At 39.5% G+C, this 20,158-nt stretch overlaps 1 protein-coding gene across 3 annotated transcripts in view; it reads right to left on the bottom strand.

Moving 5' to 3' along the window:
• The window catches only part of EML1 (EMAP like 1), a 167,779-nt gene that overhangs the window by 109,942 nt on the left and 37,679 nt on the right, over positions 1–20,158 (bottom strand). For 2 of the 3 annotated variants that reach the window (XM_053697471.1, XM_053697470.1), the window contains exons 3-4: positions 3,589–3,645; positions 2,104–2,236 (exon numbers count right to left, since the gene is read on the bottom strand). In XM_053697471.1, the coding sequence (XP_053553446.1) occupies positions 2,104–2,236; positions 3,589–3,645 (190 nt within the window). The remainder of the gene's footprint in view (positions 1–2,103; positions 2,237–3,588; positions 3,646–20,158) is intronic. The other variant, XM_053697472.1, reaches the window with a different exon arrangement.

A 20,158-nucleotide genomic window follows, 5' to 3' on the forward strand; every position in this document is an offset into this window, starting at 1 on the left:
GTGTCTACTGCAGTACCAGTATTATAACACTAAGAGCGTTGTTGGACGGGTGAGCTGTCAAACCTTTATAAATCTGCAGCCTGCCCCTACCAGCACATAAGTGTGCTCCTGGAGTATGGGAGTACTCATTTGGCTATACTGTCAATATTTTTGTGTTTCCCACTGATGATACCACACATGAGGCGCCCCTCTGTTTCTCTTAATTTTCTATAGCTTTACCTGGACCATCCGGTGAGGAGGAGGCAGCCAACGCAGGAAAATAGTCCATACAATCAAAAGGACATTATTACCTTTTATTATTCCCCCAAAAGGGAATCATATGTATTAAGACAATAGCATTTCAATTGTATGTTATATATTTTCTTGTTATCATCATTAATATATATAGATGTAAACCATTCCATTGTCTATTATTCAGCGCCCCCTCTTTTGTGATTAGGTCACATTGTCTATACTTGTGTTGGTCCACTGTGCTTCATTAATTCCAGGGTCAACGCAGCCGTCTACCAGGAGATTTTGGAGCACTTCATGCTTCCTTCCGCAGACAAGCTCTATGGGGATGCCGACTTCATTTTCCAGCAGGACTTGGCACCTGCCCACACTGCCAAAAGCACCAAAACCTGGTTCAATGACCGTACTGTGCTTGATTGGCCAGCAAATTCGCCTGACCTGTACCCCATAGAGAATCTATGGGGTATTGCCAAGAGAAAGATGAGACACATGAGACCAAACAATGCAGAAGAGCTGAAGGCCGCTATTGAAGCATCCTGGTCTTCCATAATACCTCAGCAGTGTCACAGGCTGATAGCTTCCATGCCACGCCGCATTTAGGCAGTAATTGCTGCAAAAGGGGCCCAAACCAAGTACTGATTCCATACAGTATGTATGCTTATACTTTTCAGAGGTCCGATATTGTTATATGTACAATCCTTGTTTTATTGATTGCATGTAATATTCTAATTTTCTGAGATTGTGGATTTTGGGTTTTCATGAGCTGTAAGCTATAATCATCACAATTATGACAAATCACAGCTTGAACTATCTTGCTTAGAATGTAATGAGTCTCTCATATATTAGTTTCACCTTTTAAGTTGCATTAGTGAAATAAATGAACTTTTGCACGATATTCTAATTTTTCGAGTTTAACCTGTACATTGACCAGCTTGTATCCAGTGTTCAGCTGATTACTATGCATTGACCAGCTTGTATTCAGCCTTCAGCTGATCACTATACATGGACCAGCTTGTATCCAGCCTTCAGCTGATCACTATGCATGGCCCTGCTTGTATCCAGCCTTTAGCTGATCACTATACATGGACCAGCTTGTATCCAGCCTTCAGCTGATCACTATACATGGACCAGCTTGTATCCAGCCTTCAGCTGATCACTATACATGGACCTGCTTGTATCCAGCCTTCAGCTGATCACTATGCATTGACCAGCTTGTATCCAGCCTTCAGCTGATCAATATACATGGACCTGTTTGTATCCAGTCTTCAGCTGATCACTATACATGGACCAGCTTGTATCCAGTCTTCAGCTGATCACTATACATGGACCTGCTTGTATCTAGTCTTCAGCTGATCACTATACATGTACCTGCTTGTATCTAGTCTTCAGCTGATCACTATACATGGACCTGCTTGTATCTAGTCTACAGCTGATCACTATGCATGGACATGCCTGTATTCGGCCTTCAGTTGATCACTATGCATGGCCCTGCTTGTATCCAGCCTTCAGCTGATCACTATACATGGACCAGCTTGTATCCAGCCTTCAGCTGATCACTATACATGGACCTGCTTGTATCCAGCCTTCAGCTGATCACTATACATGGACCTGCTTGTATCCAGTCTTCAGCTGATCATTATACATTGACCTACTTTATTCCATGTTCAGCTGTTGTGGTTACTATTGTTTGCTGTTTCTACTGCTACAGTTATTGTTCATCCTATATGTACCACAGTGGGTCAGTTATGAAGACAACACAAGTGCACTGTGTAATATAACACTAGGACATATTTTAGAGATACCATTGTGCACTGTGTTTGTCTAGCTTATACCCCACACAAATTACATAGAGACACATCTTTATGTTCTTACGTTTTAGAAGTTGTTAGCACAAGATCCTTCCTGGAACCTGAAGGAGAAGGGAGAGAGCCACTAGGTTTCTTTGGTAAAATGGTGTCACTGTTGACAGAAGCTCTCAAAGGCAGAGTCTGAACCAGAGGTCTTGCTGTAGAAAATAAATAAAAAAACACAACCATTATGACAGAAATAGACTGCACTTTATTATACGGGAAATATAAAATGCAATACAAAAGACCACAACATGACCGTTGATCCTAACTCGCCAATGTTCACTTAATTACCTAGAAAGTAAACTATAAATAGAATTCTATAAGTAGTAGTATGCTGTATTCATTAAAATATATTCTATATGAAAGAACAGAAGGGATAGTAAAGAAAAAATTAAACTTCTTTGTTCCTGATAGAACATGCAATTTTACGCAAATTACCGATTTTCTTCTATTATCACATTTGCTTTGTTCTTTTCTTATCCTTTGTTAAAGAGTAAAGCTTGGTAGGCTCAGGAGCTGCAATGCACTACGTAAACCTAGCTGAACATAATCAGGTGAACCAATGACAAGAGGCATGTGTGTAGCCACCAATCACCAGCTAGCTACTAGTAGGTGCTCCTGAGTCTACCTAGGTATAATCTTCAGGACACTACAATAACAAAACTATTTTTATATAAGTAAATTGAAAAAATCTTTAAAATTGTATGTTTTGTTTTATTTTATGTGAATAATGTAGGTTTCATTTTGACTTTACAGTCTCTTTAAAAAAGGGGATTAAAGCCCTTACATTGCTAACTTTTTTGTTTGTTAAATAAATCACATTGTGTATAAGCAGCACATATTTCTTTAGACATCATTTCTCAGTTGTATGGAGGGCACCTTTAGCACTGCCGCCTCTGCCCCCAATATGCCCGACTATAAAGAATAAATGTGCAGGAGTTCGTTTTTCTTGATGTATTTTTTGGTGCTTTATAGAACAGTGTTTCTCAATTACAGTCCAAAGGGCACACTAACGGGCCAGATTATTTCACCTGTGCTCTAGTTTAGATATCCTGAAAATCTGGCCTGTTAGTGTGTCCTGTAGACTGGAACTAAGAAACACTAGAAGCCCCACGCGATTCTGCGCTAGGGGCGAGAACTTTGCATACACAAGTAAACTTAATTTTAATCAAATACAGGAACCCCTGCCTCTTTATGAAATATGTGAAATGTTTAGCAAACAGGCAACTTGTTCTCATGTAGTGGTATTCATAAAAAGGTACAAACACACCTTGTATCAAAAAAACCACAGTAATACACATCTCCAGCTGTCAATAGGAGCATGCAGCAGATTTATTTCAGTGCTATGTTACTGAAACAACAACCTGTGCTCAGGTAAGCAAACTGTTTACACCTGGCGTGTTAGGATGGAGTTAAACAGCTCAGATCACTAAAGTCACACCGGTAAGTGGTTAGAAACATGCTGGTAGGTGCAGCATTACTACTATTTTTTTTTTTAAAGACTTACCTGCACCAGCTGTACACCGCGGCTTGTCGGCATCTGACCGTTTATGCATATTTTGATCTAGGGATGGGTACCCAGATGTGGTCAGATAGAGAAAAAAAAGATACATTTTCTTACAGACAGAGTAGCAGCACATGCTGGGTTATGAGGTTCAGCCTGGAAGTTACTGAAGATATTTAAAACCTGGGTCTAACGTCTATAATGTTCTTCCCAGTATTGTACCATAAATATTTATCTTAAAGAGATTAGCAGGAAACAGAAAAAAACGCTGAAGAAAACAATTCAGTCACCCCGGTAACTACATCCCACAAGTCAGTAATCACGTAATCATGTACCAACTATTCATTATTCAAATAACATACAAATTAAATAACTGTTCAATGTACTTCTTTTATCAAATGCACCCATTTCTGTTGGTATCTTTTTTTTTTTTTTTTTTTTAAATATATTGTTTGCATGAACACATACTGAAGTAGGCTTAGAACTGTTCACGTGACCTGTGCTATAAAATTTATCTATTGCAAAAACAGCTGGCATATAGTCCTCAGATACGTGCTCGCTCCTAAGCCTACATGAGTACGCGGTCATGGAAAGGAGCGAAGTTTCAACAAAGGGACACAACGGCCAAAGTTAAACTTTTCATGATTCAGATAGAGCAAACAAACTCTTCTTTCTCCGTGCACCCAGACACTTACATCACTTCAGGAAAGGTTTCTTGTTCCTTTACTTAGGTGATAGTTGCTCCTCACTCAAGCCAGTCTCGGTTGGATTAGAAGCATGAACGCGCAAAACACCGATATTCAGCCGGGTAAAACAGCAAGACTTGCTATCACCTAAGTAAAGGAACGAGGAAATTTTTCCTGAAGCGACGATAGTGTCTGGGTGCACAGAGAAGGAAGAGGTTCCAAATTATGCTTCAGTGTGAATCGGTAATCCAAAGGTGCACTGAAAGGAGACGGTTCCTAGTGCAGTTTTTCTGCTTAGTATTCAGGAGTCTATTGCTCTGAATTATTCACCGGGTCTTGTTTGGGATATTTTAAAAGTGCCCAGCAATCTTACAGGACATTGATGTTTGTTAGTACCTACTGCACGCTCAGATGGTTGTATTAAGGGCTTAATATAAGAAGAGGATATTTTGAGTAAGACTTGTATGCATGAACTTTTGACCAATTTCTTCATATTTATAGATTTTATACAAATTAATTTTAAAGTAATCCACTGTGTATTGTAGAGTGCACACAGAACTCAATTTTTGTAAAAAAAAAAAAAAAAAAAACTAAGCTTTTGTGTAACCTGTGTAATGCTTTAGCAATGATTCCCATATCATATGTTCTTTTCTTTAATAACTTGGTGTAATATTTATTCACAAAGCAAGGAATTTAAAACATTTTTTGCAAGTACGACCATAAGCAACTCTTTAGTCTACTTTCGTATTCTTTCTTTGAGATGAAACAACCATACCAAGCAATACAACCGAATTGTCATAATGCAAGTACAAAAAAAAAAAAAAAAAATATATATATATATATATATATATATATATATATATATATATATATATATATATATATATATATATATATATATATATATATATTTTTAATAAAGCTGTATTTAGATTTTTACTAAATGTAAAGTTTGAGGCCCTTAAACAAAATCAAAAATTGCAAACACTATTGCCCTAGAGTGGTAAAGACACGCACTAGACCATGAAGTGTTCATTTCGACTTTATGGTCTCTCTAAAATATTGGACTACATCAACTATAAAACACATTTGTGGCTTCTGGGGTTTTGTCTACACAAGGTTTATGATCTAGCAAGACTTATACTAAAGAAAAGGTTTATGATCTAGCAAGACATACCAAAGAAAAGGTTTATGATCTAGCACGGCTTATACTTAAGTATGTATTGTGACAAGGTTGAAAAGTATTATAAAATGTACTGCATGTCCGTTTCAACTTAATTCATAATTTTTTTCAGGTCATTAAAGTGATGGTAAACTCTCCCCATTTTAAAATCAGATCCGGAATGTTAGTGATATTTTAGATGGAGTTTAATTAATCAGTTGTAATAAAGATGCGCTATAACTTGCTTTTTAATATAGATATGAAATTCAAAATACCCCGTGCTCCGCCGCCCATTTAAAGAGTCAATTTTTCTGTGGGCTAACGGTTCTCCAATCAGTGCTCTAGCTACAACAAAAGTGCCATATGGGTAGATCGCTGATTGGAGAACAATTCAAACTGTTAGCAACAGGAAAATTGACTCTTGAAGTGGGCGGCTGTATTTTGAATTTCATATCTATATTAAAAAGCAAGTTATAGCACGTTTGTTACAATTGATTAATTAAACTCCATCGAAAATATCACTAAAATTCCAGATCTGATTTTAAAAAAAGGAGGTGAGTTTTCCATCACTTTAATAAAGCCCTAAACGTGTTCGGTCTGCTTGTATATTGTACTCAGAAGACTAAAAAGGATACGTTTCAGCAGTCTTAGTCCCTAAATGATATAGTGTGAAAGTAAATCACACAATATCATTTAGGAACTACGAGTGCTGAAACATGTATACTTTTTAGTCTTCTGACTACAATGTACTAACTGTAATTTGATACATAGCACCACAGCCATCTGGAAACCAATTTTTTTTATATTTTTTAATGCAATTGTTTTTTGTTTTGTTTTTTAATTAAAATTACAAATCTTTAATTATAAATACAATTTTTTTTGGAAGTACACTTTTCTTTTCTGGAAATACATATACATTTTTACTTTTGGAGGTGCAATTTTTTGGGGAAATATACTTCCAGCATGTGTCAAAACACTGTAAAAAATAAATGTTAGTTCCCATTTTACTGAAAGGCTTTTGATGTCACAGCAGGAATTTCAGTGGAATAGCAGCAGAATGTGGAAAGTGTAAATTAAAATATAAACAAAGAAATAAAATAAAAAAAAATAATTAATAATTGTATTTGTTATCAAAGATTTTTATTCTAAAAAAAAAGAAAGAAAAAGAAAATGTGTATATATATATATATATATATATATATATATATATATCCATATCCAAGACAGAGTAAATACAGCGCTATTAAATATAGATAACCCACTTTTGAATACCAGTAATGTCCTGCGAATACAGATCTCCCCTTGTTTAGTCCCAAAACATCAAATCACATGTGAAGCGAGGAGAGTAAACCAAAGGAAGTATTTTCCACTCGCAGCCTAATCCAAGGTGAACAGAAGAAGTCCGCTTAGGCAAGGGAGATCCTCCAAGGCAAAATCTAAAACAGAAGAGGGAAGGGCGCAAAGCAGAATAGTCCTTCCTAGTGTAGTATATCAGATAAATTGAAAGTAGTTCAAAAAAGTATAGATAAATGAACACTCACGTGTGACAACCTCAGCTCTTATGAGGTATGGATAAAGCTTCATGCTTGTGAAGCAACTTTTTAACATTATTTTGATGTGTATATGTATACATGAGAGACAACAAAGATTGTGTATACGAATTGGTATATTAACGTTTTTTGTAAACCCACATCCAACATTCCCTTTATACAATACATAAGGAGGTCACATAAAGATCGTTTGCAAACAGGATTTTGCCCTCCCTTCTGAAACGGTTAATCTTCTGTTGGGGAGGTGAGGACTACAAGAAAAGAACGTTTGAGTGCTTGAGGGAAACGGAGCTGAGATTTACAGTGGCTATATGCCACACAGTGCTTTATCCATACCTCATAAGAGCTGAGGTTGTCACACGTGAGTGTTCATTTATCTTACTTTTTTGAACTACTTTCAAGTTATCTGATATACTACACTAGGAAGGACTTTTCTGCTGTGCGCCCTTCTATATATATATATATATATATATATATATATATATATATATCAGTGACGTGCAGTGACGTCTGAGGCTGGTGAGGCAGTGGCTAGGATACACCTTCATTCTTTAGATATCCTTTGTTGAAGAAATAGCAATGCACATGGGTGAGCCAATCACATGAGGTATCTATGTGCAGCCACCAATCAGCAGCTACTGAGCATATTTAGAAATGATTTTCAACAAAGGACATCAAAAGAATGAAGAAAATTAGATATTAGATGTAAATTGGAAAGTTATTTAAATTTGCATATGGGTTTCATATGGGTTTCATGTCCCTTTAAATGGTGTCTTGGAAAACTGGTCAACTTAGTAAACATCTGATTTTAGTCTAAAAGGATTGTAACAGAAACTCTTGCCAGATAATACAATGCTTGCTCTGATTATGAGATCTAGAAATCCATGCCCATTAAAATATGTTTAAAAACATACTTTTTACTTTAATGCTGCAAATTATGCTTATAGATTATTTCATTACATAAGGGATGAGAGTCAGAGGGGGAGGAAGAGAGACAGAGAGAGAAAGAGACCATGGGGGAGAACAACACATAAGGAGAGAGATGGATAGATAGAGAGAGAGACACACAAGGGGGGGGGGGGGGACCACTGCATTTTAAAGTAATAAAACAGCAGAGCTACAGAGAGTTCAGAAAATTAGTCTATAATTTAGTGTGAAGTACAGAGGCAAGCTGCTAAGTTAGTGGGTGTAAAGTTTGAGTAAACAAAATACAAAAACGACCCTGCTGTAAAAGAGTAAAAAAACACTAAACCACATTCATTAAATTATCATTTTCACTAACAGAATCCCTTTCAGTAAAATCTTACTTCAATAAGATGTGGCTGAAACACTGCTCTCTGTGCCTCTCTTCCTCCTCTGTGCAGTGGCACATTCCACTGCACTTAGAGGGGAAGAACAGAACTCTCTTTTTCACTTTAGCAAAGCTAGCAGGTTCACAGGACAGCAACAAAATATATGAAAGTTGGTTTTTTTCCGTTTTTGTTTTGTTTTATATGATTTAACATCCAGCCCCAACCCTATATTCCACTTACTAATGCCTCTCACTGGATTGGTTCAGCCCAAATAGGACTGCCTCAAATAAGCAGTTAATGGGCCATGCAATGATCTTAACCACTTGCATCCAGTAGGTGGTGCAGCATGTTTTGTAATGGTGGGCAGACCTGCTTGTGCCTCTCCATTGCACAACATATAGCTGTGAAAAAAAAAATGCTGGGGAAAAAAAATTACAATTTTTTTTTTAAAGCCAATAAAAAAAATATATATTTTTGCCCATATGAGAGGTGAAGCACTGCCTCACCTGCCTCTAGTGACTGCACATCACTGATATATATATATATATATATATATATATATATTTGTATGTCACAAATACGAAATACAGTCACACTCCCAGACCAGGAGAAGGGAGTAGGAATTCTCCTGTCTCCACACAGTACCTTTCACTGCATTCCTTTACCCCCTCTCTTTCCTTCTCATCTTTTGAAGTTCATGCTATCTGCCTCGTCTCCCCTGTAGCTCTTCGTGTTGCAGTTATCTATCAGCCCCCTGGCCCAGCATCACAATTTCTGGACCACTTTGAAGCCTGGCTTCCACATTTTCTCTCTTGTTATGTGCCTTCTCTCATCTTAGGGGACTTCAACATACCCGTTGATAATCCTAACATGCCTGCTGCCTCTAAACTTCTATCCCTTACCACCTCTTTTGGCCTGTCCCAGTGGACAACATCTCCAACCCACTGTGAAGGCAACTCCATAGACTTAGTCCTCACTAATCTTTGCCGTTTCCAACTTTCTTAACTTCCCCTTTCCTCTCTCTGACCACCATCTACTAACTTTCTCTCTTACTCTAGCTACTACATCTTTGCAAGCCCCCAAAAAACTGCTACCTTGCAGGAATTTAAATGACTTGGATCTCACAGACTTTTCCACTCAACTGAATCCTCTGCTCTCCAACATTTCATCCCTCTCTTGCCCAAACCTTGTGGCTTTACAGTATAATTCGGCACTAAAAAAAAAAAAAACACTCGACAAAGCTGCACCCTCCACTCTTCAACGTACATCAATCACTCAACGGCAACCGTGGCACACCAAACAGACCAGATATCTTCAGCGATGTTCACGGACTGCTGAACGGCAGTGGAGGAAATCACGCACCTGTGCTGATTTCCGGCATTATAAATTCATCCTTAAAGGGACACTGAGCCAAAAAAAATTCTTTTGTGATTGAAATAGAGCATGACATTTTAAGCAACTTTCTAACTTACTCCTATTATCAAATTTTCTTCATTCTCTTGGTATCTTTATTTGAAATGCAAGAATGTAAGTTTAGATGCTGGCCCATTTTTGGTGAACAACCTGGACGGTTCTTGCTGATTGGTTGATAAATGAATCCACCAATAAAAAAGTGCTGTCCAGAGTGCTGAACCAAAAAAAAGCTTAGATTCCTTCTTTTTCAAATAAAGATGGCAAGAGAACGAAGAAAAATTGATAATAGGAGTAAATTAGAAAGTTGCTTAAAATTGCATGTTCTATCTGAATCACAAAAGAAAAAATTTGGGTTCAGTGTCCCTTTAAGTCCTACAACTCTGCGCTCAGCCTGGCCAAACAAGTCTATTTCTCCTCCCTTGTATCATCTCACGCATCCAACCCCAGAAAGCTTTTCTAATCCTTTAACTCCCTTCTACATCCACATGAACCCCTGCCCTCTACCAACCTCACTGCTCAGATTATTGCTGATCACTTCAAAAATAAAATTGACACCTTTAGAAAAGATATCTGCACCTCACACCCCTCAAACCCAGCAATCCTACCCACCCCTTCTATTAACAAAATTCTATGCTACTTCCCTGCTGTAACAGAGGAAGAAGTCTCTGTACTCCTATCCTTGGCTCATCTCACAACCTGCCCACTTGACCCTATTCCTTCACAACTTCTTCCCTCTCTCTCTGCTTCACTATCCCTTACCCTAACTCATCTCTTTAACCAATCTCTCACCGCTGGCACATTTCCGGATACCTTCAAGCATGCATCAATCATACCAATCCTAAAAAAGCCCTCGCTTGACCCCTCCACCCCTTCTATCGACTGGTCTCCTTACTTCCCTTTGCTTCAAAATTATTGGAACGACTGGTGTATAATCGGCTAACTCAATTTCTCACAACCAACTCCTTACTTTATCCACTAAATTCTGGTTTCTGCCCTAAACACTCAACATAAACCGCTCTTACTAAAGTAACAAATTACCTTTTATCACCTAAAGCAAAAGGCCAATACTCCTTACTAAGTCTTCTTGACCTGTCCGCTGCCTTTGACACAGTTGACCATCCTCTCCTCCTAAAAAACAGAATTTATGCTTACCTGATAAATTACTTTCTCCAGCGGTGTGTCCGGTCCACGGCGTCATCCTTACTTGTGGGATATCTCTTCCCCAACAGGAAATGGCAAAGAGTCCCAGCAAAGCTGGCCATATAGTCCCTCCTAGGCTCCGCCCACCCCAGTCATTCGACCGACGGACAGGAGGAAATATATATAGGAGAAACCAAATGGTACCGTGGTGACTGTAGTTAGAGAAAATAATTCATCAGACCTGATTAAAAAACCAGGGCGGGCCGTGGACCGGACACACCGTTGGAGAAAGTAATTTATCAGGTAAGCATAAATTCTGTTTTCTCCAACATTGGTGTGTCCGGTCCACGGCAAATCAGGTTACCTAAACGGAAGGCACCACAGCTTGCAAAACCTTTCTCCCAAAAATAGCCTCCGAAGAAGCAAAAGTATCAAATTTGTAAAATTTGGCAAAAGTGTGCAGTGAAGACCAAGTCGCTGCCTTACATATCTGGTCAACAGAAGCCTCGTTCTTGAAGGCCCATGTGGAAGCCACAGCCCTAGTGGAGTGAGCTGTGATTCTTTCAGGAGGCTGCCGTCCGGCAGTCTCATAAGCCAATCGGATGATGCTTTTAAGCCAAAAGGAAAGAGGTAGAAGTCGCTTTTTGACCTCTCCTTTTACCAGAATAGACAACAAAGAAGATGTTTGACTGAAATCTTTTGTAGCCTCTAAATAGAATTTTAGAGCACAGACTACGTCCAAATTGTGTAACAAACGTTCCTTCTTTGAAACTGGATTTGGACATAAAGAAGGTACAACTATCTCCTGGTTAATATTTTTGTTAGAAACAACCTTTGGAAGAAAACCAGGCTTAGTACGCAAAAACCACCTTATCTGCATGGAACACCAGATAGGGTGGAGAACACTGCAGAGCAGATAACTCTGAAACTCTTCTAGCAGAAGAAATAGCAACCAAAAACAAAACTTTCCAAGATAGTAACTTAATATCTATGGAATGTAAAGGTTCAAACGGAACCCCTTGAAGAACTGAAAGAACTAGATTTAGACTCCAGGGAGGAGTCAAAGGTCTGTAAACAGGCTTGATCCTAACCAGAGCCTGAACAAATGCTTGAACATCTGGCACAGCTGCCAGTCTTTTGTGTAGTAAGACAGATAAAGCAGAGATCTGTCCCTTTAGAGAACTTGCAGATAATCCTTTCTCCAAACCTTCTTGTAGAAAGGAGAGAATCTTAGGAATTTTTATCTTATTCCATGGGAATCCTTTGGATTCACACCAACAGATATATCTTTTCCATATTTTATGGTAAATCTTTCTAGTTACCGGTTTTCTGGCCTGAACCAGAGTATCTATCACAGAATCTGAAAACCCACGCTTCGATAGAATCAAGCGTTCAATCTCCAAGCCGTCAGCTGGAGGGAGACCAGATTTGGATGTTCGAATGGACCCTGAACAAGAAGGTCCTGTCTCAAAGGTAGCTTCCATGGTGGAACCGATGACATATTCACCAGGTCTGCATACCAAGTCCTGCGTGGCCACGCAGGAGCTATCAAGATCACCGAGGCCCTCTCCTGATTGATCCTGGCTACCAGCCTGGGAATGAGAGGAAACGGTGGAAATACATAAGCTAGGTTGAAGGTCCAAGGTGCTACTAGTGCATCTACTAGAGTCGCCTTGGGATCTCTGGATCTGGACCCGTAGCAAGGAACCTTGAAGTTCTGACGAGACGCCATCAGATCCATGTCTGGAATGCCCCATAATTGAGTTATTTGGGCAAGATCTCCGGATGGAGTTCCCACTCCCCCGGATGGAATGTCTGACGACAGAAAATCCGCCTCCCAGTTTTCCACACCTGGGATGTGGATCGCAGACAGGTGGCAGGAGTGATCCTCCGCCCATTGAATTATTTTGGTCACTTCTTTCATCGCCAGGGAACTCCTTGTTCCCCCCTGATGATTGATATACGCAACGGTCGTCATGTTGTCTGATTGGAACCTTATGAATCTGGCCTTTGCTAGTTGAGGCCAAGCCCTGAGAGCATTGAATATCGCTCTCAGTTCCAGAATGTTTATCGGGAGAAGAGACTCTTCCCGAGACCATAGACCCTGAGCTTTCAGGGATTCCCAGACCGCGCCCCAGCCCACTAGACTGGCGTCGGTCGTGACAATGACCCACTCTGGTCTGCGGAAGCTCATTCCCTGGGAAAGATGGTCCAGGGTCAGCCACCAACGGAGTGAATCTCTGGTCTTCTGATCTACTTGAATCATTGGAGACAAGTCTGTATAGTCCCCATTCCACTGTTTGAGCATGCACAGTTGTAATGGTCTTAGATGAATTTGTGCAAAAGGAACTATGTCCATTGCTGCAACCATCAACCTTACTACTTCCATGCACTGCGCTATGGAAGGACGAGGAACAGAATGAAGAACTTGACAAGAGCTTAGAAGTTTTGACTTTCTGACCTCTGTCAGAAAAATCCTCATTTCTAAGGAATCTATTATTGTTCCCAAGAAGGGAACTCTTGTCGACGGAGACAGAGAACTTTTTTCTATGTTCACCTTCCATCCGTGTGATCTGAGAAAGGCCAGAACGATGTTTGTATGAGCCTTTGCTTTTGACAGGGACGACGCTTGTATTAGAATGTCGTCCAAGTAAGGTACTACTGCAATGCCCCTCGGTCTTAGAACCGCTAGAAGGGACCCTAGTACCTTTGTGAAAATCCTTGGAGCAGTGGCTAACCCGAATGGGAGGGCCACAAACTGGTAATGCTTGTCCAGAAAAGCGAACCTTAGGAACTGATGATGTTCTTTGTGGATAGGAATATGTAGGTACGCATCCTTTAGATCCACGGTAGTCATAAATTGACTTTCCTGGATAGTGGGTAGAATCGTTCGAATGGTTTCCATCTTGAACGATGGTACCCTGAGAAATTTGTTTAGGATCTTCAAATCCAAAATTGGTCTGAAAGTTCCCTCTTTTTTTTGGGAACTACGAATCCCATTCCTTGTTCCTTTATTGGAACTGGGTGTATCACTCCCTTCTTTAACAGATCTTCTACACAATGTAAGAACGCCTGTCTCTTTATTTGGTTTGAGGATAAGTGAGACATGTGGAAACTTCCCCTTGGGGGTAGTTCCCTGAATTCCAGGAGATAACCCTGAGAAACTATTTCTAGCGCCCAGGGATCCTGAACATCTCTTGCCCAAGCCTGAGCAAAGAGAGAGAGTCTGCCCCCCACTAGATCCGGTCCCGGATCGGGGGCTAATCCTTCATGCTGTTTTGTTAGCAGCGGCAGGCTTCTTGGCCTGCTTACCCTTGTTCCAGCCTTGCATCGGTTTCCAGGCTGGTTTGGGTTGTGAGGCATTACCCTCTTGCTTAGAGGATGCAGAATTAGAGGCCGGTCCGTTCCTGAAATTGCGAAAGGAACGAAAATTAGACTTATTTTTGGCCTTGAAAGGCCTATCTTGTGGAAGGGCGTGGCCCTTTCCCCCAGTGATGTCTGAAATAATCTCTTTCAATTCTGGTCCAAATAGAGTTTTACCTTTGAAAGGGATGTTAAGCAATTTTGTCTTGGATGAAACATCCGCTGACCAAGACTTTAGCCAAAGCGCTCTGCGCGCCACGATAGCAAACCCTGAATTTTTCGCCGCTAATCTAGCTAATTGCAAAGCGGCATCTAAAATAAAAAAGAGTTAGCCAACTTAAGTGCGTGAACTCTGTCCATAACCTCCTCATATGGAGTCTCTCTACTAAGCGAGTTTTCTAGTTCCTCGAACCAGAACCACGCTGCTGTAGTGACAGGAACAATGCACGAAATGGGTTGTAGAAGGTAACCTTGCTGTACAAAAATCTTTTTAAGCAAACCCTCCAATTTTTTATCCATAGGATCTTTGAAAGCACAACTATCTTCGATAGGAATAGTAGTGCGTTTGTTTAGAGTAGAAACTGCCCACTCGACCTTAGGCACTGTCTGCCATAAGTCCTTTCTGGGGTCAACCATAGTAAATAATTTCTTAAATATAGGGGGGTGAACAAAAGGTATGCCAGGCTTTTCCCACTCCTTATTTACTATGTCCGCCACCCGCTTGGGTATAGGAAAAGCGTCGGGGTGCACCGGAACCTCTAGGAACTTGTCCATCTTGCATAATTTCTCTGGAATGACCAAGTTGTCACAATCATCCAGAGTAGATAACACCTCCTTAAGCAGTGCGCGGAGATGTTCTAATTTAAATTTAAATGTCACAACATCAGGTTCAGCTTGATGAGAAATTTTTCCTGAATCTGAAATTTCTCCATCTGACAAAACCTCCCTCATGGCCCCTTCAGATTGGTGTGAGGGTATGACAGAACAATTATCATCAGCGCCCTCCTGCTCTTCAGTGTTTAAAACAGAGCAATCGCGCTTTCTCTGATAAGTAGGCATTTTGGATAAAATATTTGCTATGGAGTTATCCATTACAGCCGTTAATTGTTGCATGGTAATAAGCATTGGCGCACTAGATGTACTAGGGGCCTCCTGTGTGGGCAAAACTGGTGTAGACACAGTAGGAGATGATGTAGTATCATGCTTACTCCCCTCATCTGAGGAATCATCTTGGGCAATTTCATTATCTGTGGCAGTACTGTCCTTACTTTGTTTGGACGCTATGGCACAATTATCACATAAATTTAAATGGGGAGACACATTGGCTTTCATACATATAGAACATAGCTTATCCGAAGGCACAGATATGTTAAACAGGCTTAAACTTGTCAACAAAGCACAAAAAACGTTTTAAAACAAAACCGTTACTGTCTCTTTAAATTTTAAACAGAAAACACTTTATTACTGAATATGTGAAAAAGTATGAAGGAATTGTTCAAAAATTACCAAAATTTCATCACAGTGTCTTAAAGCATTAAGAGTATTGCACGCCAAATTTCAGAGCTTTAACCCTTAAAATAACGGAACCGTAGCCGTTTACAAATTTAACCCCTATACAGTCCCAGCTATAGCCTTTGCTGAGACCCAACCAAGCCCAGAGGGGAATACAATACCAATTGACGCCTTCTAGAAGCTTTTCCAGCAAATTTCAGATCCTCACACATGCATCTGCATGCCCTGCTCTCAAAAAACAACTGCGCAGTAATGGCGCGAAAATGAGGCTCAGTCTACAACTAGGAAGGCCCCCTGACTGGAAAAGGTGTCTAACATAGTGCCTGCCGTTTAATAAACGTTCCCCAAGTTTATAAATGCGAATTGTCAGCATAAATATGAATAAAATGCCCAAATAAAGCAATCGATTTAGCCCATAAAAGTGTCTACCAGTTTTATAGCCCATATTAAGCCCTTTATTCTGTTTGTTTGACTAAGAAAATGGCTTACCGGTCCCCATGAGGGGAAATGACAGCCTTCCAGCATTACATGGTCTTGTTAGAAATATGGCTAGTCATACCTTAAGCAGAAAAGTCTGCTGTTTCCCCCAACTGAAGTTACTTCATCTCAACAGTCCTATGTGGAAACAGCAATCGATTTTAGTTACTGTCTGCTAAAATCATCTTCCTCTAACAAACAGAAATCTTCATCCTTTTCTGTTTCAGAGTAAATAGTACATACCAGCACTATTTTAAAATAACAAACACTTGATAGAAGAATAAAAACTACATTTAAACACCAAAAAACTCTTAAACATCTCCGTGGAGATGTTGCCTGTGCAACGGCAAAGAGAATGACTGGGGTGGGCGGAGCCTAGGAGGGACTATATGGCCAGCTTTGCTGGGACTCTTTGCCATTTCCTGTTGGGGAAGAGATATCCCACAAGTAAGGATGACGCCGTGGACCGGACACACCAATGTTGGAGAAATAGTACATTAATTTGGCATCCGACAAACAGCCCTCTCCTGGTTTGCCTCATCCCTCAAAACGCTCATTTTCAGTTTCCTTTAACAACATATGTTGTGATTCTATGCCTCTCTCAGTTGGAGTACCGCAAGACTCTGTCTTGGGTCCCTTGCTTTACTCTCTCTATGCATCCTCCCTTGGAAAACTTATAGCCTCCTTTGGATTCCAATACCACTTATATGCTGATGAGACCCAAATCTGTCTTTCCTCTCCTAATATCTCTCCCTCTTTACTCAACCAGATTTCCAACTGCCTCTATGCAATTTCCTCTTGGATGTCTTCACACTACCTCCAACTCAATCCATCCAAAACGGAGATGCTTCTTATTCCCCCCCTCTTCAAAACATCCAACACCTGACATTTCTCTGATGGTTGGAGACTCTATTCTCAACACCTCACCAGGTCCACTGTCTTGGGGTTACACTAGACTCAGAACTCACATTCAACCCACATATACAAGTGCTTACCAAATCCTGCCGTTCACACCTACGCAACATTTCCAGAATACTGTACGTCCCTTACTTACTCAAAAAACTACAAAAATACTTATTCATTCCCTCATTTTGTCACATCGCCTCTCCTTCCTCCAATCTATTATGAATGCTTCTGCTAGACTCATCCACCTAAGTCGCCGATCTACATCAGCTGCTCCGCTCTGGCAGTCTCTACACTGGCTCCCCATACACTCCAGAATACAATTTAATGTATTAACCCTAAATTACAAAGCACATAACAGTCTAACTCCCAACTAGATTTCCTCTCTCATGGTGAAATATTCCCCATCCCGTTCTCTTCTAACAACCTCTGACCTACGTCTCTCCACTTCTGTTATCTCTACGTCCCACTCCCGTCTCCAAGACTTCGCACGTGCTGCTCCTGACCTCTGGAACTTTCTACCCTGCTCCATAAGACTGTCTCCATCCTTGTAAAGCTTCAGACGCTCCTTGAAAACCCACCTATTCAGACAGGCGTACCATCTCTCCTCCATCTCTCATCCTAGCTAAACTAATACATAAACTGCCTGACTCACTGCTGCAACTACAACTGATGTGACAAGCTACCCCCAACCTTATGTCTCTGCACCCTAAACCTGAAGGCTGAGCTCTCCAGAGCAGGGCCCTCTTCCTCCTGTACTATTTGTTTAGTTTTGTTAGGTTTTGTATTTTATCACAAATCCTTGTTATTTTATTCCCTATCACTGTACCCAGCGTTATCGGAATTTGGAGGCGCTATACACATAAATAATAATAATTATTATTATTATTATGTACAATGAAAGAATAGCTTGCCTTTTTGACAGCAATCTTATTCCATAAAGCCACTCTTGGATGTACTTACAATTAAGAATGGATTTATAAAGGCTAAAAATTAATTCAAGTAGTGCCTTTGATTTATTCTTTTAGTCAACTATAATGTGTTCTACTAATGAAGAAAATGTATATGGAAGACAAATAACCAGGGAAGATAAAAATCAATCAATCAATGAATATATATATTAAAGTAAACAATTTATTTGGACAGGTCTAGTGGACCATTAAAGAAATTCATTTATCATCAGATAAGCATAAATATTGTTTTATATTTCAGAAGGTCTTGAGAGTCCACGACTCATTACTCCTGGGAAATAAATACCTAAGATATGAAGTTAACATGTAACTAGGCAGGACAACATTTAAGGCAGGTACCTATTACCAGACAATGCTGCCTGAAGGACTTTCCTACCAGACAAACAAAAGTGTAAGAATTTAGAGAAAGTATGTAAGAAGTAAGTCTCTGCCTGACAAATTTGTAAAATATAAAAGTCTCATTCTTAAAAACCCAAGAAGAGGAAACTGATCTAGTAGAACAAGCAACAATACATTTTGAAAGAAGACAATCCCGCCACCAAATAAGCCTTAGTAAAAGTTTAGCCGAGAAACTAAAGAAACTGCTGTGGCCTTCTGACCTATATATGGACTAAGGCAGGGGTCAGCAACCTTGACCCCCAGATGTTCTGGAACTAAAATTTCCTATGATGCTGAGAGACTCTTTAGGCTGTCTGAGCATCATGGGAAACGTAGTTCCAAAACATCTGGGGACCCAAAGTTGCTGACCCCTGGACTAAGGGACAAAGAAATTAAAGTATTGTCTAAAGAAAAATAAATAATAAATTGTAATTTTTAACTAGAATTCTAATGCTCTTACATCATCTAGAACGAGTAAGAGACCAATTGAATTCTTTGGTGTAGGACAAGGAGACAGACTATATTCTCTTGATTGATGTAATCCGAAAAATTCATACTGAGTCTTTAAAACCGTCTTATTCGAAGAAAACAAAAGATGAGAAAAAGCAAACAATTTAGAAACTCTAATGGAAGAATAAATTGCTAAAAGCAAAAAAAACTTCCAAGACAGAAGCTAAATGTCCAAATCATGCACAGGTTTGAAGGGGAAACCTATTAAGTTGTATAAAACAAATTAATGTTTCAAAGAGGAGAAATTGGTTTAAACACTGGATTTATCCAAATTAAGCTCAAACAAAGGCTTGACATCAGGACAGTTAGCAATTTTGCTATAGTATAAAACAGAAAAAGTCTACATAGGACTCTATAAAGACCTTGCAGATAAGCCCTTATCTGAACCATCTTGTAAAAGGATAAATCCCTTGAATTCTAAAAGAACGCCAGTTAAAACAATTTTTTACAACAGAAAAAATAATAATTTTCCAAATCATTTAAGCAAGTTTACTTGTAACAGGCTATATGGCAGGAAATAACTTGGAAATCTGAAAAAGATTTGCAAACCAAGTTCTGCGGGGCCTGGGCTGAGCAATCAGAATTACTGAAGAATGCTCTATTCCACCTGAGCTATGGCTGTTGGAAACAGAAGTCATCAGGTCTTTCTCTGGTATACCCCAATGTTCCACAATCTAGTTTAAAACTACTTGATAGAGATATCATTCCTGTGGAAGGATTGCCAACCGAGGAAATCTGCATTTCCGTTTTCAAATAAAAAAAACCTTGTGATATCCTTCAATGTAAAAGAACTGCAATTTCCTCCTTGATGATTGATATAAGCTATAGATAAAATATTGTCTGATTGAAATTTAGATAACTTTTTCTCTATTTCAAAGAGGCTAGCTCTGAAGTGACCCGAAGATCACACAGAGTCCAGGATAATTATTGGTAACTTCGCCTCTTGAGGAAACTAAGCTCCCTGTGCTCTCCTGAACCCCCAGACTGAACCTCGATTCAAGAGATTGGTATCTTTAGACATAAATTTCCAAAACATGTGAATAAAAGGACACCAAAGAAAAATAAATTGGAATCTATCCACCAGGACAAAGATTGTCTCCCTGAAAAATCCAATAAGATTCTACGTGATACATTAGTGACATTTTTGCAACATTGTTGTAGCATGCAAAGTTGAAAAGTTCTCAAAATGAAACCATGTAAAAGGAAGAGCATTTGC

This window comes from Bombina bombina, chromosome 1 (assembly GCF_027579735.1).
Source record: "Bombina bombina isolate aBomBom1 chromosome 1, aBomBom1.pri, whole genome shotgun sequence".
Classification (NCBI taxonomy): Eukaryota; Metazoa; Chordata; class Amphibia; order Anura; family Bombinatoridae; genus Bombina; species Bombina bombina.